Raw genomic sequence first — 26506 nt, 5'->3', positions numbered from 1 at the left:
AGTCTTTCAATACACACCTGCGGGACCTGCATCTCTCAACTCACTAATGGACTTCAGTGCCACCAAGTTCAGATACTCAAGACTCCAGTCGACCCCAAAATTTGCTTTTAGCGGACCCATCTGTGTGTCCGGGGAGTAAATAAACGAAAGTAGACTGTTAATACAGGCAGGAGGAAAGGGTATAGGCTACTCCAAATTATCATTAAAATGTTGCTCTGACTTTTCAGTCCAACTTTCACACTCATGCCGGAACACATTAAACGTAGAAATACTTGGTAACGCCTTTTACAAAATCCATTGTCTTTTTCCTCAACCTCAAAAAAAGCATCAAAATACTCTTAGTTCCAACTCTGATTCAAAAGTGAAATCTGTTTGATTAAGTCTTGGGACTTGGTAGTTTAAACCTGACTGCCATCCCCCTTTAAAGGTACAGTGTGTAATTTAATATCAGGGTATTTAGCTTCATCTAGTGGTGAGATTCTAGATGTCAACGCTCCCTTGCTAACCCCTTCCTTTGGGAGAATTTACAGAAGCTACGGTGGCCTTTAAGGACAAGAAGCTATAGTTACTAAAGATAGCATCATCCACCACTGCCTCAAGTCTTTCCACAATATCAAGTGATGAGGTGAAGATGTATTTAGTTATTTATTCTATAGTACTTCTTCTTCTTGGTCTTCCAACAGGTGCATTTTCCCAGGACGCCCACTATATATAAAAATGCATAAGGCCGTTAAGTTTGTCCGTTCTGTGTTACTGTAGAAACATGGCGGTGCAACATGGCGGCCGCTCCTATGTAGATATAAAAGGCTCATTCTAGAGTAATGAGAAATTTATACACTAATTAAAACCTACTCATGAATATTATATTTCATTTTCTACCAAGTCTGTTTTGAAAAATGCCAAATTGGTTTTCACACTGTACCTTTAATAGGTTTGTGTACTTACAGCCCACAGCATATAAATGTGTATGGTTGCCATTATCGCCCATTCAATGAGGTGCCACTAAATCTAGTTAAAAAACTAAAACAAACGCAGACTTTGAAAAGATGATCTAAGTCACATTTCTTCATATATTTATAGTGTAAAATTCTTGATAAATTATTCAAATAAAAGTTTAAAAAGGAAGCAATTTACAGAAAAATGCAGCAAAATGCAAGGGACTAAAATGTACATTATTTATATATATTAATACTTAACTGCATACAAAACAGAGCAAGTGAACTTAAGGTGTGTGCGGGTGGGTTTGGTTTTTTTGAGAGAAGAGCATAAGGTTTTCACTGTGAGAGAAAAAGCATCTGTTGCTATAGCAGCCAGACAGACGGGCTGACGACGTTTTAATGAACATTGTGCAATCAGATTAACTCCCCGATGACTCACATATTACCCAGAAGGCCGAGCGGTAGGCGGCGTGCCAGAAAAATAGCTTCCAACTGTAGACGCTTAATGCAAATACAGACAGATGGGTTTGCGTGAGTTCCTGTTTCTCAAGAAAGCAAAAATACACAGAACAACTGTTTGTGCACGTAGCTCCTAATGAGCAACAAAGCCCCGAAGATTTGCTGCTTAAAGCTATAGTGCGTAACTTTTTTTATATGAATGAATGTCGGTTACATTCAAGCCATCGCCAAATGAGTTGAGACGCAAAGTTGATTAAGCCTCCACAAAACTCTCTCTGTATTTCTCAGTATGGCAGCGTTTACAAACTGGGACACTGGTGCAGGAGCTCAGAAAAATCCCAAGAAGAGCCCAAGAAATGAAATGTGTTGATTCTACTGCTAAGGAAAAACTTGGACGTACAGCAGAAGGTATAAAATCCACGTGCGATCACCTTACGGCATATATCTTATATCAGAATTCCTCATGGGGGCGACAGAAGTTACACACTATAGCTCTAATGCACATAGTTACACAGGACAACTTTCTCTGCAGCTCTAAAAGCCTACATTAAAAACTTATCAAATTTGAAATTCAAACTCTGCAACAATGACTCATAAGTGGCTCATTCATTTCCAGAGATCAGAGGGAAACTGTAAAGCAATATAATCGTCCATTTATTCTCTTCAATCTCAATGTGAATTTTCGGCTTCTGTCGCCAAATTGCTTTCAGAATGAGGGTTGTTAGTGACTCATAGTTTTATTGCCTTTTTTTTTTTACCAATAGGACCATTGTCATTCTGTGAAACTAGACTAAAAAACACCGCCATTTTTTTTTTGAATAAATACTGATTTTGAAAGAATTCTGACAATTAGTGCAAATTTTCTTGTGGCGATAAAAATGGCCAAGGTGGCACATTCAGTGCTTCAGGCATTGTGCGTGAAAACAAACACAAGACGTTTTTTTGCTTTTTAAAAAGAAAAGGTGTAGTCAGCGATTCTAGAGAGAAAGCCTGTTGTCAAAATCACTTGTTGACAGAATCAGTGAATATCCTATAGGCTCTGTAAACGGGTATGTAAACAAAGGGGGGCCAGCCGTAGCTATAGCAACATGCCCAACAATGCCTATGTGAATTAACACTTTTTTCCCCCTTCCAGTGCACACACAGCACAGACAGATAGCAGATTTTGAGGAGATATTCACTGATTTTGACAAAAAGTGATTTTCACAACAAACGTTCTCCACAATCACTGCCTCCACCTTTAATCGCCGCATTACATCGCTGCTTCCACACGAACCAGCTCAGAAGGGAAAAGGGTGAAAATCAACAATAAAGGCACAGAAATGTGGACTTTTTTTTCTCTTCCAGTCCTCTCCCTCCCTCTCTCTCTCCCTCCCTCCCTCCTTCTCTCCCTCCCTCTCTCTCTCTCTCTCTCCCTCCCTCCCTCCCTCTCTCTCCCTCCCTCCTTCTCTCCCTCCCTCCCTCTCTCGCTCTCCCTCCTTCCCGTCATAACTGCAGCTGGAGAAGTTTTTTGACAAGGCTCTGTCAACCGCGATAACCATCACCACCATCCAACACACAGCACCCCGACTGCTGTTGGCCTCCCGTGAGCTTCAGCAAAGATGTGTCAATTCTAAGGGATGTCTCACTCTCGCACTTTCAAAAACTACGCTTAGGGTTAGGATATATACAAAAAAAAAACTAAAAGTAGCAGCAAAAAAAAAAAGCTATTTTTTTTTCGCCTCATCTCCTTCATCTTTGAATATCAAAACTGATCCATTTATAGCCTCACGCGATCACACAGTCACCACAAAACATTTGAAGCATTTTACAGACTAACAGCTACACACGCGCAGCAGCAGGGAAGGGTTGGGGGGAGGGTGATAAGGAAAGGTATTTTTATCCTTTCAAACATCCTGGTTTCTGTCACACATCCGAAGGGCTGCCACACAAGATAACAACAACGCTGCCAAACTGATTTTTAGTTTCTGTGTCTTCTGAGTATTGGGGTCAAAAGTTGAAATACAGTGTTGTCAATAAAGTCGAAAAGTTCCAGACTGCGGTAAAGTAAAATATTGACAAGATTTGAACTTCCGGAATCAATAACTCAGAAGCAAAACATTCTTAAAACACATACGATATCATCATAAAGCAGACAATGGGCTACAACCTCATTTTGACTGAAAGCAGACGTCCTCTAAGCTCCACTAATAACTGCACTGTATCAGAGTGAATGTATTGAATATTTTTCCTCTTGGGTGTTTTCCTTTGTAGACGGTCCCCGTGCTCTCGTCTCACAGCCCGCTGCACATGGAGAGCAATGTTATTAGTGGAGCTTAGAGGACGTCTCCTTTAGTCAAAATGAGGTTGTAGCCCATTGTCTGTCTGTCTGTCTGTCTGTCTGTCTGTCTGTCTGTCTCATAACGACAGCAAAAAGGCATCGTTAGTGTTTTAATAACGTTTTGGTTATGAGTTATTGATCCGTATTGAAGTTCGAATCAGTCAATATCGTTGAACTCAATCTTGAACTATTTAGATAATCCTCGAAATGTTTAAATGTTCTCGAGAAGCGTAATCACAATAAAAAAACATCCTCTTCTCATTTTTGTCCCTTCCGTGGCCCTAATATTCTTCTGTATCTATTTTTTTTCTCTGTTTATGATTTGTCCGGTTGCCCGTGACAGCTGTGGTTAGCAGGGTTATGGGGACTTTGCCACAGTAGTATGATTTGGAGCGCTACCAAAAAACACACGGACCAAGTGCTGTGTGGATAAACAGAGCTTGTGTAGTGGAGGGTGACCTTACATCAATAATGCAATGACCCACTGTTCACTCTTTAATCACACCTCTGTATAAACACAGATACTCTGGCGTCAACAACAGCTGTTTATTGTGTTGGCTGCTCTATTGATTCTGCTTCTAAAATGGCCCCCGAAGTGTTCTCTCAATTGTGTCAACAGAATTTTTACTGTAATTTAAGGCGAGACACTACAGGCAAAAACATGCACTATATTCTGAAGGTTGTGACAGAAGGATTTGTTCATATGTTGTTAATTGTCTGATTTATGAGAGTGATTTAGTTTTTTGTCAAAAATGCATTTTTAAAGAACTGTTCATAGTAATTTTTTTGATTTATAAAATGAAAAAGGCTGTTAACAAAATCTGTAGTGTATAGACTTTGGACCGCACAATTAGTTAAATGTTGCCAACTTTCCATATTTATTCAAACATTTCTGAAACAACTAATACAAATAAATATTGTTTAAATGTATGTAATCAACAAGGTCTCATGATGATATCTATACATTTAAACTGTTACCCTTTTTCACCTGCAGTGTCTTGACTTAAATAAATGTGGTTCAAGCTATCTGCTTCTTCCAAATAGAATCAGACCCAATTAGATTTTTCAAAACAAAACAAAATAGGTGATGTTTTTTTTTATTTTGTGAACGTTTTAGCGTTGCAAAAATAGCAAAAAATACCATCAGCTTGGAGCCCTAGTCTTTTACTGTAGCAGTTTACGACTCTCCCTTAATTAGGTCACTGTATTCAACACATGCATTCATGTCTCCATCCGACACTGACACTGAATGATACATCACACTCCATATCAAGTGCAGTCAGAAGCATACAACCACTGGAACAGGCATTATTTAGTGCTTTGGCAGCAGGCTTTAACACACACACAGACACACACACACACACACACACACACACACACACACACACACACACACACACACCTCTACTACGATGACAGCGGACGACTCACACACACACACACATTTACAGGAGAGTTCAAATCAAAATCTTCAAAACATTTGTTTTTTAAACTGTGTTCCACAAAAGGAGTCTTGTGTTGTTGACTTCCTTCTCAGGTGATTCAGCCACAGCAACTACCACAAATGGACTACAGAAGAAGAAGAAAAAAAAAAAAAAAAAAAAAGAAACACTGCTGCAATGCACTCTGGGGATTGGAGTCCATATATGTACAGCCCATGGAATGATAACGTTCTAGTTTTTTTGTGTTTTTAGTTTTATTTACACCACATTATCAGCTCCGTTTTTTCGTCGTTCGTTCTTGCAGCAACATCCCCCACGGCTAATACGCTAGGACGCACAGAAACCCTATCAATACTCCCACTCGTCTGTCTTCATGTCTAGATAGTTGAGAATGTTTTGGGCGAATTTCACCGCTTGCTTCCTCGCCACTTTCGTAGATTCGTCACCTTGCGGATCAACTGCGTCCAGCGAAAGCAGTTGTTTGGTTAGCAACTCCTCCAGTAACATGTAGCTCTTATCCGCACGCTTCCCATCGAAACCCAACACTTGAGCCTGGAGGTCCGAGAGGCTGCCCAAGACCATCCAAACGGCCCGGTGAGGGGGGTGTTCGTTGGGGCCCATTTGACGGCACACCAAGGCTTCGCGGAGGTCCAGAAAGGTGATGATAGCTTGCACTTCGACCACGGCGCGGCGGCGGGCCTCTCGGATACAGGGATTCCTGGCTGTGTCTACCTGGTCCAGGTGAGTGAGCAGACTCTGGAGCTCGGCTTTGGGCCTGAAGCTCATGTCGCCCATCAGGCAGTGACGCAGGACGCCCTCTCTCAGGTGGGACACGTGGGCTCGCACCGCCTCGATCTCACGGATGGAGTTGTTCCCGGCCAAGTCGTACCTGGGGAAGTAATGAGTGAGTTACTGCTTTGAAAATACAAACTTCAGAGACAATCAAACCTGGAACAATCATCTTTACTGGCTGCAATTCTGTAAGTATTGGTTTATTATTAAATATTATTTTTAACATTTTCCAATATAAGTCAAACGCATAAAAAACTACACATAAAAGAAGGCACCTAACAAGAACTAAGGCTGTACCCATCGAATCAGATCTGCCTGGTCAATAAAGACATTCAACTATTCGTTATAATACTTGGCAAATCAGAAAAGTAATTCAGAGTTTGATATTTGGCCTCCTGAACATCTATGAAAACTCAGTTTTGCCTGTATTCATTTGGCAGCAAATTAAATATATTTGATGTTGAACTGAATTTTTCCAAATTTTCTGACTTGAGAACATAATGATTACAGAGAAAATAACCACCAATCAACAGAGTCGTCAATCCTTAGCTGTAGCCCTACTCTTAAAGGACCCTGTACCTGCGTGTGTCGTCCCCCTCCCCCTCCAGGTCCAGGTGTTTGAGCAGCCCGTTGATCTCCTCCACCACCTGCTTGCGGTAGTTCCTGATGGCCGTGTCCCCGGAGACGTCCAGCGCGTCCAGCTCCGCCTGCATCTCCGTCAGGATGCGCGACAGGTGAGCACAGCTGTCTCTGCCGCTCAGACCCATGAGCAAGGCAACAAGCTGACTGCGCGCCACGCTCACCTGATGGGTTAGGGTAGGTTGGTTTGGTTTGTTTGGAGGGGGAAAAAAAGGGAAAAACAAAGAAAAAATTGGGAAAACAGAAAAAAAGAAGAAAAATAGTAAAATAAAAATGTGATGAAATAAATTAAACAAACTAAATGAACCAACAACATTTTTAAAGCCATTGTAAACCCAAATCCACAAATCTTAAAAAGAGTCATAGGCATATTTGTCAATCCGAATGAAATATATTGTCATTTAAGTTTGATAATGATTGTAATGATAATTGATTTTAAACTAATTTTGACCTGGTTTCAAGTTACTTTCACCAACTAAACATGTCTGTAAAGGAGTAATAAGCAGTGTACATACCTTGACCATGATCTGGTTGATGCGGTGTACAGCCTCGTGTGTCTCCCCGGACAGCGGCAGTGAGAGCGTCTGCTGCTGCGTGCGTCCCTCTATCACGTCCTGCACGGCACACAGACGGGTCAGAGCCCGGTACCGAGCCTTACGCAGCGGGACCCGCCCCTCTGTCTTCACCTGGGTCAGCCGCAGCACCAGCTCCTGCAGACAGGGGGGTCAGAAATAGTATATCGATTTTTGGCGATAATGATAATGTGTAAATAAACAACTCAAAAGTGTACTTGAAAAATACATGTCCTCTACTAGGTTTTATGGAGAAATCACTTTGTCAAAATGAGTGAATATCTCCTTACGATCTGCTACCTTTCGGTACTGTGTGTGTGCTGAAAAAACACCAGTTCTAATACACACGCACTATAGCTTTAAAACAACAATCAAGATATATCCCGCCCACAGACATACCTGCAGTAGATCGACTAGTTCATCGTTGATCTCGGCCACGCCTCCCGATCGTTGCGGCACTACGATTCGTTCGTCGACCAGCCGTCTGACGTCATCACTGATCTGTTCGATGGCCAGACGGGACGGGTGAGTGGCGTTCTCCTCCAGGTAGCGCAGCAGACCCTCCACCTCAGACGCCGCTCGCTTCCTCGCCCCCTGCAGCTCAGGCTTCCCCTCTGTGTCCACCTGGTCTACCTGGACGGGTGGATAGCATTAAAGCAATTATTTTTTGTGTTACAATTTTTTCAGAGAGAAAGAGATAGATAGATAGAGATAGATAGATATATACTTTATTTATCCCGAGGGAAATTCAGGTATCCAGTAGCATAAAAACAAGACATACATTAAACATACATTAGGCTAAAATTAAGATATATATCTAAATTAAAATATAAAAACTAACAGTACCTACAATAAACTTTAACTTAAATTAAGATATAAAATAAAATTTTACAGATATAAATAAAGTGTCCATTGTCTATTGTCGTTGTCGTTGTCCTCCCTGCCTTTGCTGGGAACTGTTGTACAGTCTGATGGCCAGGGGGACGAAAGAGTTTTTTAATCTGTTAGTGGAGCTTGACTGGGACAGCATTCGGCCACTGAACACACTCCTCTGCCTGGTGAAGGTGTCGTGCAGAGGGTGGTGGGTGTTGTCCAGGATGGATAGCAGTTTGTCCAGGGTCCTTCTCTCTGCCACTGTCACCAGAGAGTCCAGCTCTGTGCCCACTACTGAGCCAGCTCTCCTCACCAGTCTGTCCAGTCGACCGGCTATCTATCTATCTATCTATCTAGATAGATAGATAGATAGATAGATAGATAGATAGATAGATGCCCCACTAGAATGTGTGTTTTGCTGAGGTAACATTGTTGGTTGTTTTCAAGATACACACTTAGCTACACCTACCCAGCTCCTCCACGCTACTTTGCGCTATTTTTGTGTGACTCTATACCTTGTTTTATAAAGGCATATCCTGCATAGTATACCTTGAATAGTCCAGTAAAGTGGGTTTTGTGTGTGTGTGTGTGTGTGTGCGTGTGCGTGTGTGTGCATGCGTGCTTATGAGTGTGTGTGTCTGTGTGTGTTTGTCTGTCTGTCTGTCTGTCTGTACGAGCCTCTTTAATACCTCCAGCAGTAGCCTTGTGAGCTCCCTCTCCAGCCTCTTGTAGTCGCGGTCCCCCTGCAGCCCGCTGAAGGTGCAGACCTGTGGGCCGAGCGAGGCCGTCTCCCTCTGGACCTGGTAGAGGCGCGTCATGGCCGGGTGCTGCGCGCGGTACGGCTGCTGCTGCTGCTGCTCCCCGGGGTGATGCTGCTGCTGCTGGGAGGAGCCATGGTCCATCCTCTTCCCACCATCAAAGGGCTTCCCAAACAGGCTGCAGAGGACAAGGCATATGTATGGTTATTATTATTATTATTATTATTATTATTGGGATTTTTCACACACAAGAAACAAACAAAAAAACAACAACAAGCTTTCATACAAAAATGCATAAAAATAGACATGAAAAATTCCTAAAAAAAACAAACAAGCAGCGACTAAATAGCGTATGTATGGTTATTTAAACAATTTAAATTGTTGCACCGGGGTGCTCCGGTGGCGTAGTGGATAGAGAGCGTACCATATCGGCTCCGGCCTTTCGTTGCAGTGGTCGCGGGTTCAAATCTGACCCTTTGACCTTTACTGCAGGTCATCCCCTCTTTCTCTCTCTCTCTCTGTCTCCCCATTTCAACTCTGTACTATCTAATAAAGCTTGAAAGTGCCAAAAAATAGTCTTAAATTGTTGCGCCATGGACCAAAGTAGTGATTATACATTCCATCAAAGGGCTTCCCAAACAGGCTGCGGGGACAGGGAGAAGGTCAGGACTAGGGATGATCATAGGTAACAGTTTAACCTTTAACGGGGTGACTGTGGCTCAGGTGGTAGAGCGGGTCGGCTGATGATCAAAGGGTTGGAGGTTCGATCCCCGCCCTGCCACTAGTGTCATGGTTGTTGTGTCCTTGGGCAAGACTCTTCACCCACCTTGCCTCGTGTGAATGTCGATAGTTAGCATGCTGCTATCGGTGTATGAATGTGTGTGTGAATGGTAACGTGGGAATGGGAACAGGTCTCCCTTGCAAAAGAGTCTCCGGTCTCAAAGGGATTTACCTGTATAACTAAAGGTTAAAAAAATAAAAAATTATAAGACTTTTAACCGAGTAATACTATAAGTTTAACAGTAGTAAACGTAGAAGTTTCAGAAAGCCTTCAAAAAGTGTGTTTCTGTTTCACAATTTAAATTGTTGCGCTTTGGAGTTATTCCACATTTCACTGATCGACTCGGCTGATACATACATATAAATAACAGCATCCTCCACGGTCACACATTCTGATGGGTGACAGATTTCAGTGTATCACCGGCGCAGCAGACAGCTGCACAGATTAAAATTAGAGCATTTCTATTACGTGGCACAACCCAAGTGTCACTATAAATAGACTATATTTAATCTAGTCCGTTAATGATTAGTAAATGACTATGAGCGCCAGTTATAAGTCAGAAAAGAAATTCAAATTGGACTTCCCTAGTCAGAACAAAGAGGAACAATTCAGGGCCGCAGAAGGGCTAACATTGTTCTCTACTGTCCAGAATGGGTGGATTTAGAGAACATGCTAAAAGAAATATTGTTTATGCTGATCTCCAGTGATGTTTTTCTTTTTTTTTTAAATGTTTTTATTGCATTTTTATTTATTTTTATTTAATTTTTATCTTTTGCTCTTTGGTTTATTGCCTGTGATGAATGTGTTTTGTTTTATATTTTCTTTATTTTGTGCATGTAAAGCACTCTGAGCTGCATTTTATGTATGAAGGGCGCTATACAAATAAAGATTATTATTATTATTATTATGTATAAGTTTACTTGGAGGTGTTTCAGTGTAGTAATATTTTTATTAAATCATAAATTTAAAGTTGTTACAGCCTTGAAACTTATAACTTAACAAGGGAAAGAATAGTTACTCTCTCTCATAACAATGACAATAAACGTACCATTAAATTGATTTATATCATCATAACAACCTCTTAAATCAAAACAGCACTTAGTTTTATTAAGCCGACTACTACAGCAGGGCTAACATTGTTCCCTACTGGCTAGAATGGGCGGATTACTTTTCAGACGGTCACAGCAGCAAACACTGGTTGAACTCTGGACCTCCAACTAACTGGATTCCTGCCAAAGCAACTGGCATGAGATAAACTCTGCAACCTCAGACACACACACAGTCAAATCTCCCCCGACTCCACACACACAGTTATTACAACAATGTGGTCGGATGCTAGGGGTGCTTGTGGTGTAGTGGTTAGTAGTTAGAACCCCCTCCCCCCCTCCATAGAGTCTCAGTCCTCTTCACAGCAGACCCGGGTTAGAATCCAGCCCGGGGTCGTTCTCTGCATGTCATTCCTCTCTGCCCCATTTCATCCTTGTCTCTCCAAACTGTCTGATAATAAAGCAAAAGAAAATACCAAAAAATTATCTTAAAAACATAAAAAAGGTTTAAGCCTTGTTCCCACACTGTTACTGACTATGTGAAGATTGTGGCGTTTTCTGTGTTGGCGTCATTGTGGAAAACAAAAGATCGATTTTTGTGAATCTTTCTGAAAGATCTACAACAGTGGGAACAAAAGCATCAACTCAAACAGGACATTCCAGTTATAACATGTGACCCTTTTGTTATAAACACAATGACTGTGAGACTGTCGCCCACTGAAACTAAAAAATTTGGGCAAGAAACGGGACCTCTTTAAAGCCCCTATTAACCCAAATCCACAAAATCCTTCTAACGATGTAATTTGGGGGATAAATTGCATGATCATCTGAAAAGCGTTCGGCATATTTATTAATCCAAATTCAAACAGATTGTCATTTAAGTTTGATAGATGAGGCTATGGGCTATGCTCTGGTTCTTAATACGCGTTAAGTATTTTGAACCAATCACGGCAGTTCTCCACCCAAAAGTGTCACCACGGAGACCAATTGACAAGACTATGCCCACACCGTCCTGTCAAACGATCTAGAGAGTAGACCACGTTCTATACTGTTTATTTTCAATCAGATTTCTGTATAAGCTAACTAAGACACCCAACTTTGATATCATATGTTGATTTTTGACTTTTTTACAGCGGCTATAAGAGTGTTAGTTTGCAGGAAATGGTGTCACTCAACCCCTGCGTTCCAAATCACATACTTTGTCTTTTTACTACACTACATACTAATATACAGAAGAGTTTAAGGGTGACAGGAGAGAAAACAAAATCAGATAAGGAAGATTTTTTTTTCATTATGTCGAGAAATGTCAAGAATAAAGACAAATACTCCAAAATGCTATTGGAGTTAGTGGGGCATTTATGTATTTTCAGCATACTACACTTTACGTGCATGTATTGGGACATCCTAAGTCTTTTTCTGGCATACTAAATAGTAGGGAAGTATGGGGATTGGAACGCAGGGAATATGTCAGAACAGTAACCCATCCTGTCGGGTAAAGCGCCAGAATATATAATCCATTTTATGTGTGAGCAATCGTGACACCATACTACCGAGCTGTCACTTCCCAAACAGCCAACGACATCATCCATTTGTAAATCTGAACCTGCTCTATGGAGGAGAAACTAAAAGGTGACTCATCATCGTCTAAATGACCTCACAAAATAAATCGTGTTAGTCATAGGGCGACATGGCACTAATGATATACGCCCATAAGCTAATATCAATCAATCAATATGTCAGAATTACAATCAGAAAAACTCTATTTATCCCAAGATGGGCAATTTAGTTAACAGTTCCCAGTCTCACAATAAAAATTAATTTAATAAATACTATAAATAGCAGTATGAGGTAGACAAAAACATATATCAACAGCAGCTTGTCTCAATCAATGGTTCAGGCAAGACACACAGATTAAGAGAACATGCTAAAATAAATATTGTATCTGCTGATCTCCAGTGATGTATAAGTTTACTTGGAGGTGTTTCAGTGTAGTGATATTAATAAACTGTAAGAATGTCGACCATACATTTTTTTTTTTTTATTAAATGTTGTTATAGCCTTGAAACGTATAACCATACAAGGGAAAGAATAGTTACTCTCTTTCATAACAATGACAATACATGGGCGGTTGAATTGATTTAGATCCAACATCCTCTTAAATCACTATTAGCTAATATCAATATGTCAAACAACATCAGTCATTCATGCAACTAAAAAGAGTTGGAAAATCTAAAATAGTTTGACTACGAGCTTAAAAGAAATTGAATAATACAATTAATAATATTAAAAATGTATTATAAATTAAATTTAAACAGAGTATTAACTCTTTTGTACCTTGTAAAAAAGTTTATACTAGTCTGTTTACATGAACATTTCAGTTAATTTATCAAGTGAGACTAAATTAACCTTTTTGAAAGACATATTCTTTCTGCTGAATTCCAGTGATGTAACTTTATTTAACCCTAATAATGTCAAAAGAGATCTAAAAATAATTTCATTCTTACTATTTATTGTCGTTACAGCCTTGAAACGTATAACCATACAAGGGAAAGAATAGTTTCTCTCTTTCATAACAATGACAATACATGGGCGGTTGAATTGATTTAGATCCAACATCCTCTTATAAATCAAAACAGCACTTAGTTTTATTAAGCCGACTACTACTATGACATAATGACAGCGTTTTAAAACAGTGCTGCAGTCTGTTAAGAATCAGTAAATACGTCTCTTTAAATGCTTTTGAAATGACTGCCGTGTGTGTGTGTGTGTGTGTGTGTGAGTGAGTGAGTGAGTGAGTGAGTGAGTGAGTGAGTGAGTGAGTGAGTGAGTGAGTGAGTGAGTGAGTGAGTGAGTGAGTGAGTGTGTGTGTGTGTGAATGGGTGAATGTGGTAGGAAATGTAAAGCGCTTTAGGGCTAAAAAAGCACCATATAAGTCAAGTCCATTTACCATTTACTTCAAGTTGGTACACTACAATCGAATAAAAACATCTATATTTTCTCGACCTTGACCTCCTTTAGTCGAGTCTGTTCTTATTTTTTCTTGTACGACATCGACATGACAACAAACACCATCCCTGAAAACTAGGCTAGAATAAAATGTCTTCAAATCATGTCTTTGTGTTCAGAGCTGTCAGTACAATCACGTAGAAAAAAATTACGGTAAATCGTTCAACCTACATTTTCTTTGTCTGGACCAGAAGATGAAATCCCACATGACAACCTCTCACATAGGACTGCTGTCTGTGTGTCTCTAGCGCTCACTGGCTCTCATGATTTTTTCCCGATAGCTTTTTCAATCCACATTTAGAAAAAGGATTCGACCATTTAAAATCTAGCTTCACATATAACTGAGTAGGAAGCAAAACACAGCCAGCCAACACCCTGAAAAGTATGACTAAGCCCAGCGCATGTTTACACTCGTACAGACAGACAGATCAAGTCATATTAAAAGAATACTTCACCCATACAGAACCGGCGTTCTATCATTATAAAAACAATATTATAATATAATGAATGAGGTTTTTTCTTCCCTCAGTCTTCCCTTGGCCCAGGTGTCCTGTTAATCCTGACCCTAAATTTTTACCATGTTTGATGTCACACATGGGAAAATGTAGGGTGAGACAGTGAGACCATAAAACACTCTTTCTGCCCTTTTCTCAGGCTAAGATGAACCGATTTCTAAAAATGTTTGCACATTTATACTACATAGGATCTCAGAGTTCAATACACCTTCATATTCCCACCTGTGAAGTAGGTCTTTAAGTCAAAGCTGATTCAACACGCCTCGGAAAAATATGAAATATCGTAGTCAGCAAAATATGGCTACTTCTTAGTCGGATTAATAACTTGAGTAAAATTGTCTTTGGAGCCGAAAAATGCTGAAACCGTTTTGGGCTCAATAATAATCAGCAGTTAATGGTGTAATATCAGGGGTGACAAGAGTGAAAACTGCTCAGCCCTTGGTGGTGTTAACGCTGCTGTAAATTCAACGTGCTTAATTATAGAGTGTATCACAGCAGGGACTTTATGTAACAATGCTGCGTTTATCTGCAGATGTATTGCAACGTTGTGTTTTGTGTCTCTGAGAAGCTTTTGCATAATTATATTTGTACATGTGGAGTTATTTTCCCTGTCTCTGTTTTGATTTGCATTTCTTAAAAGTGGATTTAAATATTTTTTTAGTCACTAGAAAAAAAAAGAAAAATAGAATAAAGCAATGCGTATGTAGCCGTATGTTTTTCCTTGATAACTTTTTTAGTCATTTTGCATCTCTGTTATTGTTTTGCGTCTCTTCAGTTCATTTGCATCTCTTTGCCGTTATGCTCTCTCTGTTTGTAGTTGTTTCTGTCTATCTATAGCCATTTTTGATTAACAAGTTCTCTGTGATAGACCTCCACCTATCTAGATATTTGGGGGGATTTTATTGGCTGGTTTTGTTTATTTGGGTGGGGGGGGTGGGAGTTGCAACCTTCCATCCCCCCTGAAAATGACACCATTACCTGCACCATTTTTCAGGTATAACACATTCAGACTCCCCTGGGTTTCTGTGCAGGACCGGTTATCTATCCATGATCATAATGCAATCCTCCAACCAACTAAACTGAAAACTTTCCTTCGGCATTTTAATAGGAGGAGCGATACTTAGGAGTAAACAAACGCTAGGTTGGACACGGGCCCTTAAGAAGTTCTGTCTATCGCACATGAAAGTGAATGTTCTTTTTCTGCAGGGTGAAACGGTAAGACACAGGCTTGAGAGGAGAAAGAGATTTGAGTGTTTAAAAGAGAACATGTCTCAAGGAAAAGGCCGCTTCTTCATAATAACGCAGGCTGGATATCAGTCACTGTGCCTCAAAGCATAGCATACTATCATGCTGTTATTGTTAGTGTGAATACTAAGCGATTTGTTATTCACAGAATCAACAACACTTAATTACAACAGACAGGATTATGATTCAGCATCTTCTAAAGTGCTTTTTTGTTCGCAGGGTTGCTACAGCTTGAGGCAAGTTAGATTTAAGACTCTTAAGACTGTTTTGATGCCACTCAGAATCAAATTAAAGGCCAATTTTTTAACACACACACACACACACACACACACACACACACACACACACACACACACACACACACACACACACACACACACACACACACACACACACACACACACACACACACACACACACACACACACACACACACACACACACACACACACACACTACTTTGAGTTAGGGACAATTTGGCATAAAACATGACTTCTTTGTTCCAGTGAAAATGTAAGAAAATATACTTCAAATGTTGAATTTTTCTCTTCTCATTTGGATATGATTATTTTATTTCAAGTCATTCCAAATACACAATTAAAATGATAAAAAACTGAATGTGTTTCTATTAGCATTGTGATGAAGAGAAGTTGCACACTGAATCTGTCTGTCTGCCTATCTATCTATCTATCTATCTATCTATCTATCTATCTATCTATCTATCTATCTATCTATCTATCTATCTATCTATCCTTAAGGTCTTTTGGTTAATGCCATGCTGATCTGTATGTTGAAGAGAGCCATTTGTAAATTATTAAAACAAATAAATGCTACCAATTATGTTAGTTTTTAACCACCTTGAATTCCCTGCCTTTTTAAGACTGTTTTCAGTAGGAGCCCTGTGTGTGTGTGTGTGTGTGTGTGTGTGTGTGTGTGTGTGTGTGTGTGTGTGTGTGTGTGTGTGTGTGTGTGTGTGTGTGTGTGTGTGTGTGTGTGTGTGTGTGTGTGTGTGTGTGTGTGTGTGTGTGTGTGTGTGTGTGTGTGTGTAAAAGAGAGGGGCTGGGCATTTCCAGAATAATCTATGGGATGCTTAACCACAGCTCACAAATCTGATTATTTATTGGGGTAATCCGGAACTGGCAAACACCTCATCGCTTAATTCTATCCAAGACAGACGAGGAAAAGAGGCTGATGTGGTGGTGTTACAGCTAAGAATTTGATAGTAGAAAATATTCCCCAACGTGAGTGAGTCACACACACAGTCACACACACACACACACACACACACACACACACACACACACACACACACACACACACACACACACACACACACACACACACACACACACACACACACACACACACACACACACACACACACACACACACACACACACACAATGATCGTTAACTTGAGCGAGCTGCCTGGGAGGTAACATGCAACCATCGTTTCCTTAAATCTCTCCTCCTCTCTCTCCCCAAAAAACACACGCATGCACCATCCGTCCCACTGTGCCAAGCTGCGTGCTCCGGTCCTGCACAGCTTTGCTTTGCGCATTATGTCACCGTAGACAATCCTGTTTTTCTATTATTATTTATTTATTTATTTATTATATATTTCATAAGAGGCAGCTGGTTGCAAAAGGTATCTGCTTCTGTGGTGAATATCAAACACACAGACATAACCATCTACCACATCGCACTAAACGCCTCGAGCTGTCAGCTGTAGCACGCACACACACACACACACACACACACACACACACACACACACACACACACACACACACACACACACACACACACACACACACACACACACACACGCACGCACACACGCACACACACCCTTGTGCTTATATCTTTGTGAGGACCCTCGTTGACATAATGCATTACCTTGTAGCACCTTATCCATCACATATAAACCCTTTACACAAATCCTTGTCTTAACCTAAATCTGAACCTTTAAATCAAGTATTAACCTTTAAAATCTCCTGCCAAAATGTCCCCACTGTCCAAATACGTCCTCACTATGCCAGGTTAAGACAATAACATTGGTCCTCAAACACACACACACACACACACACACACACACACACACACACACACACACACACACACACACACACACACACACACACACACACACACACACACACAGAGAGAGAGTCTCTCTCTAAAAAAAACACAGCATCGATATGTATAGCCTATGTCTCACCTTTTCAAAACTCCGAACACATTCGCGCACATTTTGACCACGTATGTCTCTTTCCATCAGCCAAACGCAGGGCTGTTCGTGGACCAAAATGTACCTCCGGATAGATAAAAATCCTCCCAGTAAACACACACTATTAACGATCCAGTGAATATATCGATGAGGGCGGTTATCAGCTTCAGTACCAGCCGAGGGATGGACGTATACTGACGGGCTGCGGTCCTTGCTTAGTGTCGCCCCTCCCACAGACCCAGCCCCGAAGTGTCTCTCGCTTTAAAAACACTTCACTTCACAAAAACATATCCTTAAACATTACGAGCTATTTAAACAGACTGTTAATGACGCAAATAAAGCCGCACGAGCCCTGGTTTTCACCCCCACGTCAGCGCGTTGTGAGTGTGAATGCCATTGTCCGTAAATCCCAATGGTCACCTGACTCACACTCTCTCTCTCTCTGCTGCCCCCACCTTTCCCCCGAATAACTCAAGCCTTTTTCGGCTACTTAAACACGTAATCCCCGCTACGCCAGTGTAGAAAGTTCCATATTTACCTGCATAGCCAGCGTACAGCCATCTGAAGTGTTGTGAAAAAGCTTCGCCCCTCCTCCGATAAAAGCTAAACATTAGCCCACCTAGCTAGCCACCTTCCAGAAACTTCGGCCCATGCGAGTAGGAACTAACACGGAGTTTTTGTTTTTCCTAATTTTAGAAGAAAATAACACATATTTCGCAAGATAATCTTTGAAAGTGTGAATCAACAATTAGTCAGCGTATAAAACAATCATATCGACTGAAAAAAGGATACAACAAACCTGTTATTTAGCCTGTAATCGGCTTAACTAGTTGTAACGCAGTGTAAATTTTGGTTGACCACCAACAATTGCAATACATTTGTACCATGGATTTGTTATTATTGTCGTGCCGTTTCACACGAATCGGCTCGGGCGGGGAAAATATAAATGATGCGCAGTAGTAGTTCTAGGTACAATATTGAGATACTTTATAGCAAGAAGGACTTAATCATCATTACATTTGAGAATTGACACCCCCCACAACTTTAAAATATGATCAAATGTCCCCCCAATATAGCGATGTATTTTTGTCTGTGCTACCAAGCTACCACAGGCATGCAGCATCAGCAAATAAATAATCTAATCAATTTCATCATAAAATAACAAAAGTATCGTACATTTTACTTTTAATGTAGTTCAGGTTTAAATGCAAAACGTTTTGACTGGTTATATTACGGCTTTAAACCCTTTTTCCTATATAAAAAAATCGGGGTCTGAAAAAAATAAAAATAAATTGTTATTATTGCATTAAATGAAGACAAAAAAATCTTTTGCATTTTTGTAAGTGGGGAAATTGAGTAAAATGTGTAAATAATTCTTCTTCCAAGTCCAACACTTACACTACCCCCAGTGAGAAAACAACCCCGCCCGACTAGCTATATTTGTGGGGATGCGCCGGTGACATTTCTAAGCTCACTCCTTCCATCTCGTCGCTCACGTGACCACTCTTCTCACCCATCGAAGGACACCCGACATGTTTTGGATCTGTCTCATGCTTTACAGTCTGGGTTAATATCTTAACCTCAGGGGCGATCAATCAATCAATCAATCAATCAATTGCCTCTTGACGACACACAAACAGTTTAGTTCCTATTCATTTTAAATGGCGTCTACAACAACCACCGCATTGTGCGTAACATGGAGGCTGTTTCTGCGACCACATATCCGCCTCTCAGCGCTCAGCAGGCGGCACTGTAGCTCCACGAAGGACGCAGAAAAGCAAGAAGCACCGAAGGTTGGTCGAGGAAAACATTGAAGTATATTTTTTAAATGTTGAATATTATTTGACAGACTTACTTGACGTGGGGTGTGTGTGTGTGTGTGTAGCCCTCTGACAGACAGAAGAAAAGGCCTGGACAGCGGCTTGCTTACAGTGTTATGATCTGCATGTGTGTGCGCGTGTGTGTGTGTTTGTGTGTTGCTATGATACTGTTGCTCATTGTAGATACAAGTGGAGGACTTTTTTTTATTTTATTGAGCCTAGTAATAACATATTACAGATTTAGGAAGTTTTTGCATCCTTCACCAAATAAAATTAGCAAATCAAGATCTTTGAACATACTCCACTACACATAAACTTTACTAAAGTGAGCAAACAAACTATAGTCTATATACGTCTGTTTGAAATATCTATGGACGCTACATTTTCAAAGTAAAAGTAGTAGCATGCTCATAGTGCAGTAAAATGGTCCCGTGTTATCCTATTGTAAGAAAAAACTGTAGGACCTATGGATATTTGTATTGATCCATCAGGAGATAGTAGTTTGGCGTTGTGCAAAAGTCTGTTTATTTATATAGCAGTCTGTTTGATAAATGCATTTTATTGCACTTTGAAAAAGGAAATAAGAATATTTCTGTCAGTGGTTCATCCTATACAATACGTGGACTAACGATGCAGCCTATGTAGTTTGTACTTATGTGGCTTTACCAACACAGAAAAGTAAAATAGCCTACTGTGAAAATATTACCCTAAATATACCCTATCAAGTAAAGTCCTCCATTCAGAAACTTACAGTAAAAGTATACATAGTGCAGATAAATTGTCCCTATTATAAAAGGTCCCCAATGATTAAATTATATAGGCTATAGAGATATTTGTTTGTTTAAAGCGGCTACGAGTAACATTTAAATACCTTGTTTCCTCTGATAATCATAAATTACCTTTAACAGCAAACGAGACCATCAGTGCAAAGAAAGACGTTTTTATATAGTTTTTATTACTGCTTTTGGTCTGGTCGCACACCCAGTCCGATTTTCGGTTACAGGGATAGACAGTGCATATTCATGAACATTTATGTAAAAATGTAAGATTAAAGCTGGTGGCGAATCATTTAAACTTTAAAGTCATAAGTTATAAAGTGGTCTCTACCTGTTTTTTGATCTCTGAGCTCTGGTTCGAGCTCTGTGTCCCTTCGCCCGTCTCATCAGGCCGTCTGGTTAGAAATGATAAGCTGATTATACGTCTGGGCCTCGGTCAGTGTGTGTGTGTGTGTGTGTGTGTGTGTGTGTGTGTGTGTGTGTGTGTGTGTGTTTGCGTGTGTGAGTGAGTGTATGAGTGTGAGTGAGTGAGAGCGAGAGAGAGAGAGAGAGAGACAGTGTGTGTGTTTGTGTGTGTGTGTGTATGAGTGAGAGTGTGTGTGTGTGTGTGTGTGTGTGTGTGTGTTATGTGTGTATAAACTCCTCCCTCACTGACACAGCACCTGCAGAGTTGCTCTATGTGCATGTGGAGCAATACTTCTAAATGAATAAGCTTTCTTCTTGTAACCTGTGCTGCTGAGTGTATGGTGCAAGACTTTCCTTTGTAGTAACCGATAGTACCTTTTTACCATAACACTTTCTTGTGTTCATTCATCCACAGCGATCTCGGTCCAGACCGCCAGCCAGCGCCACACACGACTGGATCGGTCCCCCCAACCCGCTGTCCAACCTGCGGCCGATAGTTTACCACGTCCCGCCCAACGAGACGGAGCTGGACCAACGGCTCCGACATCTGAGGCAGGAGACCGAGGACTGGAACCACGAGTTCTGGGCCAAACAGAACGTCACATTCAGCAAGGTAGAAAGGGCTTTTTACATTAATAAAACACGTTTAATTTGCTGTATTTAAGGCACTTGTGTAGGCCATATGTATTGTTGTTTAAGACGTCTGTTTTTTTTTTTTAATGAATATGCGTGTATAAATGTAAAGGTGCATATGTGTTATACTCGATATATATATTTAAAAAAGAAAGTATTTCTAGGGCTAGACTTTACATTTTTAAAATAGTGCTTTTTATTCTGCTGTTTACCTGTGAGCATGAATTCAATAACTCAAACTTTTTATTTTTAACAACATGTTATTCTAAAGTTAACTGTCCTTTTTATTATTCTTCCCCGGAGAAAAGATGTTATTGGGGGGAGGTCAGTTTATTTGAAATATATACATAGAATATAGAATTTATATCTGGATAACACACAACTCAAAATAGTTTGTTGTCCTTTGAGCCCTTCTGTGTGGAAAAGTTCTTATTTTCACCAGCAGAGAGCAGCAACACACAACTGAACTATTTCTTCAATATATTCCCTTCCTGTTCATTGATGCTATTTCATATCAAAGACATTTTAAAAAAAGCATATTTTTGTTTTTATTGTTTGATTTGTTGACATAAGTCCCTGTGTTTACTGTTGACAATTACATTTTTAATGAAAACATATTTTTGTGCTTTCTGCAGGGAAGAGATGCTTACATCATTTCACAACTGACCGCTAAAGGCTTGACTCTGCGCGATGAACAAGGTGAGGACCTGCAGCGCTTTGTACATATATTTAAAGGTGGAGTCAGAGATTCTGGAGAACGCTTTTTGTAAAAAAAAAAAAAAAGTTTGGTCAAAATCAGTGGATTTCTGATCAAGATCTGCTACCTGTCTGTACTGTGTGTGCACAAAAAAAAATCGAGTGTCAATACACAGCTTAGGTTCTGTAAATGGTCATGTTGCTAGCTACTGTGGGCCCCCGTTCATTTACATATCCTTTGTTTGAATACCAGTTTAGCAAGGGAGCGTTGCCATCTAGAATCTCACCACAAAGATGTTGCCAAAATACTCCTTACTTACACACTGCATGTTAAATATTTAGCACTTACCGTACTTACACACACAATATTCTATTTAAAAAATGGAGCTGGTCCTTATGTACAGCGCTGAATAGAAATGTAAATTATTTGTCCCTTCAAAACCCCAATAAAAAAGGGAAAATAGAAGGCAGAATGTATGTCACAGAATAAATAAAATGTTGTGTGCTGTGTCTTGTCTCTCAGGCCGGCGGCGGGCCCTGAACAGTGAAGAAATGGCCGTGTTTTACAAAAGCTTCCTGGACACAAACAGAGTACGACATGCAGATTATAACAAGTGAGTCGGGGTGTTTATATTCACAGGAGAACATCTCCCATGGGTGGGTACAGCTCCGGAAAAAAAATCAAGAGACCAGTCTGGATTTTCCTTTTAATCTTCATCTCTTCATAACTTATTAAAAAATGCTCTTAATGACAAAAAATGTATTATGAATTTGTTAGAAATTTTTTGTCAGTAGTTTATATTATAAAACCAACATGTTCATTCTACTCAAACATGTGTCTATAAATAGTTAAACGAGAGACACTGAACATTTGGAGTGGTCTCTTACATTTTTCCAAAGCTGTATCTCTATCTCCCGCCACTGGAGCTATGGGCCTTTACATACACACTCTCTGTTTGATATTCTGTCCATATGTAGGGAGAACAACACACATTGTACTACTTTGAAGAACGTTCAGTGAATTAGCATCGCAAAGTTCCACATCACCACTGCAACTGCTCTTGTTTCATTTATTTTTATCCTCTGAGTGGGATTTTACATACACTTGTGATGTTCTTGTTATTCATGTTATAGCCAAGAGAGTTAGGGAAATCAGAGAAATAAGACGCACATTTTTTTTCTCTTCTAGAAATGGTAACTTACATTACAAAAGAATGTTAGCCTCAAAACTAAAAAAAAATCTCAGACAGTTACCTGGAAATATTGAATTTTTTCATATTTTTCATTTTTAAAGGGCAAGCTCCAAACAAACACTGGTCCGTCACCTGTCTGTCTGTCTGTCTGTCTGTCTGTCTGTCTGTCTGTCTGCCTTCCCAATTTTACTTTTGAAGATCAATAAGTATATCTGATTTGAACTGTACACCCTTTTTCAGTCCAGTTTTCTTGTGCATATTTCAGTCATTGAGCCAAAGAAATTATCTTTTATTATGAAAATATCAACATAATAGTGAAATGACACGTTTCATATGTTGCTGCAGTATAACCTGTATCAATGAATTTAACTTGAACACACTTCCTGTAATTTTGTCTTTTTCTTCTTCATGTGCAGTGAATGGTACCGACGTAACTTCACCATTACTTTCCTCATGGCAAAAGTCGCGCTGAAAAACTTTTGGAAAAGTGTGACCGACTGGCGAAGCAAGAAAGATACCCCACCTTCCAACACATGTTCATAAGAAATAAAATAAGATATTTATCCTATCAACTCTCCTATACTTTGTTGTTCTGTCTTTTATTTTGTAGGAATGGTAAAACTTGTATCTAATGTGAGATTGGTCTATTTGCAGTGGTTGATTCGGTCATATCCATCTAAGTTATTTGAATTTTGGAATTCAAGTAGGCCCTAATTATCCTTAGGAACAGACTCTTTAGGAATTAATAAATCTATCTATCTATCTATCTATCTATCTATCTATCTATCTATCTATCTATCTATCTATCTATCTATCTATCTATCTATCTATCTATCTATCTATCTATCTATCTATCTATCTATCTATCTATCTATCTATCTATCTATCTATCTATCTATCTAGCCTTCTTTCTACATACATAGGCCTACTATATTTAATGCAAGACCTTTACCTGTAATGCAATACAGTGAATGTTTAGTCTCTTTATTTAATTTTTTATTTGTTGACTTAGAATCTGAATATAAGGTCATGGCCTTTATGTGATTTATTACAACTGCATCAATGCAAGTTTCCTTTGAGGACGATGATCTGTCTTTGATAGCCTACATCTAACTTCATACATTCCTTATATTATGTAGCCTACTTGTAGCCTACTTGACATTTTCAATGTAAGCACTAATATGTTTTCAGACAGTGTGTATCAGTAGGCCTACTACTTCAAAGTTCAAAGTCCGAATAATAATATTTGAATGAATCAGTAGGCCCTAAATAAATCTGAGCGTCCGCCGCAGCTTCCCCTTTAATCCAATGGGCCGGTGCGGTGACATCATCATACCGGGGCAGGGTGAGGGGGGAGCCGGGTAGGGTAACGCCATTTTCACGCAGCGCGCAGCCAGTCAGTCAGTCGCTCAGTCAGTGGACCTACGGAGCTGTCATTTCCATGGGCGACTAGTCTGTATTTTGATGATATATTCCTCCATGTTGAGTTAAGTTTTTACCGGGACGTGTTCCTGTTGCCATGGAGCCGAAGAAGAGCAGGCTTTTCCCCGCAAACGGCCACCACTAAAGTCGGTGTTTTGGTTTAGGTTTTTATATTAGTAGTCATCTTTAACGGGCGGTTGATGCAGTGAGGCTCCAGCTAAACGCAAAAACACAACATATCCCAACCGTAGACAGTTTAGGAAGCTTGTTTTATAAGTTATATTCGTATTTGTGGACATTTATCGGCACACGTTGTCGGTTAAAAGGGGGAAAAACAACGAAGAAGAACGAGCTCCCTTGGCAACGGATGTCCAAGAGAACGGTAAGAAATGGCTCCGTGTATTTCCTGGAACAGTGTCATGATGAGCTAATTACGAATTTCAGATTTATTTACTTTTTCGTCAAGTGTCATCTTCTAAAAACCACAAGGACTTGAATGAATACAGTTGAACATTTTAGGCAGCCATGTTTGAATCATTCTTTGATGTACAATGGGTGTTAATTGCAGTATTAGACGTCGCCTAAGCACATTATCTGACTGTCAGTGACTGAGTTAGCGTTGTGTTTTAGTGACTGACAGCTAGCTAAAGTAACTGGTTCTTCAGGTTAAACACATTTAGCCAGAGAGATATGTAAAGGACAAAAGCAGCAGGAGGGACACGGCTATAACACACAGTACATGCCTGTCAACATGCACTTGTTCGTTGGGCCAATGCAGATAGATAGATACTGCGTTAGCAATAGCCTAATTCACATAAACAACACCAATATTTACAGAAATATGCACATTATAAAAATACTACTAGGCCTATACTAGAAATAGAAATGACTTGTGTCAGTAGGCCTAATTCTGGAGAATTCTTGTTGTCGAATTACATTTTGTGTCAAAATCAGTGAATGTCTCCTCATGATCCGCTACCTGTCCGTAATGTGTAAGTACAGTTTTAATACACAGCCTATGCTCTGTACACTGGTATGTAAACAAAGGGTATGTACACAAAGGGTGCCATCCATAGCTAGCAACATGCCCGTTTACAGAGCCTAGGCTGTGTTTATAACACTGGATTTGTTTTTCAACACTCACACATTTACTGACAGGTAGCGAATCATGAGGAGATAATAATGAATTATGACAGTGATTTTGACAACAAGCATGCTCACTGACTGAATCACTGACTCCACCTTTTAAGTCCCTGAATCGTGTGTGTGTGTGTGTGTGTGTGTGTTGCGTGTGTGTGTGTGTGTGTGTGTGTGCGCGTGTGCGTGTGTGTGTGTGTTGCGTGTGACTTCATTGATATTCATTGCGTGTGTGTTGAGCGGCTCCAGAAGGACAGTGAAACCCAGTGTGGATGGAGAGACACACAGCTGGGATCTAAAAAGCCAAAATACTGAGACGTTTCTAATGAGTGTTTGAGATTTACACACACACACACACACACACACACACACACACACACACACACACACACACACACACACACACACACACACACACACACACACACACACACACACAATGACAAAACCTCTTGAGTCTACACTGCAGGCAAGCAATCTCAGCAAATACATACATACACACATGGCCAGAAAGACACACACACACACACACACACACACACACACACACACACACACACACACACACACACACACACACACACACACACACACACACACACACACACACATGCTCCTGGGAGTTTTGTTTGTCTTCAATGTTTAATCCGACCCAAAGGAGAAAACTCATGACAACCTGCAGGCTATACATCTCCAGGGGAAGACTGTTGTTGTTGGGAGTGTGTGTGTGTGTGTGTGTGTGTGTGTGTGTGTGTTCGGTGTGGGTTTGGTGTGTGTGTTCGGTGTGTGTGTGTGTGTGTTTGGTCTG

General features: G+C 40.2%; 3 protein-coding genes across 6 annotated transcripts in view; 2 read left to right on the top strand and 1 right to left on the bottom strand.

The window, feature by feature from the left end:
- Nucleotides 1-2884: 2884 nt before the first annotated feature.
- Nucleotides 2885-18213, bottom strand: bag5 (BCL2 associated athanogene 5). 4 transcript variants are annotated; one of them, XM_080042818.1, is made up of 6 exons: nucleotides 18155-18213; nucleotides 8725-8971; nucleotides 7562-7795; nucleotides 7106-7300; nucleotides 6531-6754; nucleotides 2885-6048 (listed from the first exon to the last, which is right to left on the bottom strand). In XM_080042818.1, exons 1-6 carry the CDS (start codon nucleotides 18175-18177, stop codon nucleotides 5508-5510), a joined length of 1464 nt encoding a protein of 487 aa, XP_079898944.1. In that variant the 5' UTR covers nucleotides 18178-18213; the 3' UTR covers nucleotides 2885-5507. The 4 variants fall into 4 exon arrangements, with proteins under 4 accessions (XP_079898944.1, XP_079898943.1, XP_079898945.1 ...); XM_080042817.1 differs by lacking the exon at nucleotides 18155-18213 and adding an exon at nucleotides 17608-17719; XM_080042819.1 differs by lacking the exon at nucleotides 18155-18213 and adding an exon at nucleotides 13798-13949.
- A 927-nt stretch (nucleotides 18214-19140) lies between these two features.
- coa8 (cytochrome c oxidase assembly factor 8) lies at nucleotides 19141-23682 on the top strand (the record flags this gene model as incomplete). The annotated part of the gene is made up of 5 exons (XM_080041992.1): nucleotides 19141-19409; nucleotides 21033-21230; nucleotides 21886-21949; nucleotides 22470-22560; nucleotides 23556-23682. Exons 1-5 carry the CDS (start codon nucleotides 19278-19280, stop codon nucleotides 23680-23682), a joined length of 612 nt encoding a protein of 203 aa, XP_079898118.1. The 5' UTR covers nucleotides 19141-19277.
- An 878-nt stretch (nucleotides 23683-24560) lies between these two features.
- klc1a (kinesin light chain 1a) overlaps nucleotides 24561-26506 on the top strand; it is a 52475-nt gene continuing 50529 nt past the window's right edge. Inside the window, exon 1 of the mRNA XM_080042195.1 lies at nucleotides 24561-24943. The gene's annotated coding sequence lies outside the window, so the exon portion shown is untranslated. The remainder of the gene's footprint in view (nucleotides 24944-26506) is intronic.

The sequence above is a fragment of the Ammodytes marinus genome, assembly GCF_949987685.1.
Source record: "Ammodytes marinus genome assembly, chromosome: 15".
Taxonomy (NCBI): domain Eukaryota; kingdom Metazoa; phylum Chordata; class Actinopteri; order Uranoscopiformes; family Ammodytidae; genus Ammodytes; species Ammodytes marinus.
This window is presented reverse-complemented; position numbering and strand designations above follow the sequence as displayed.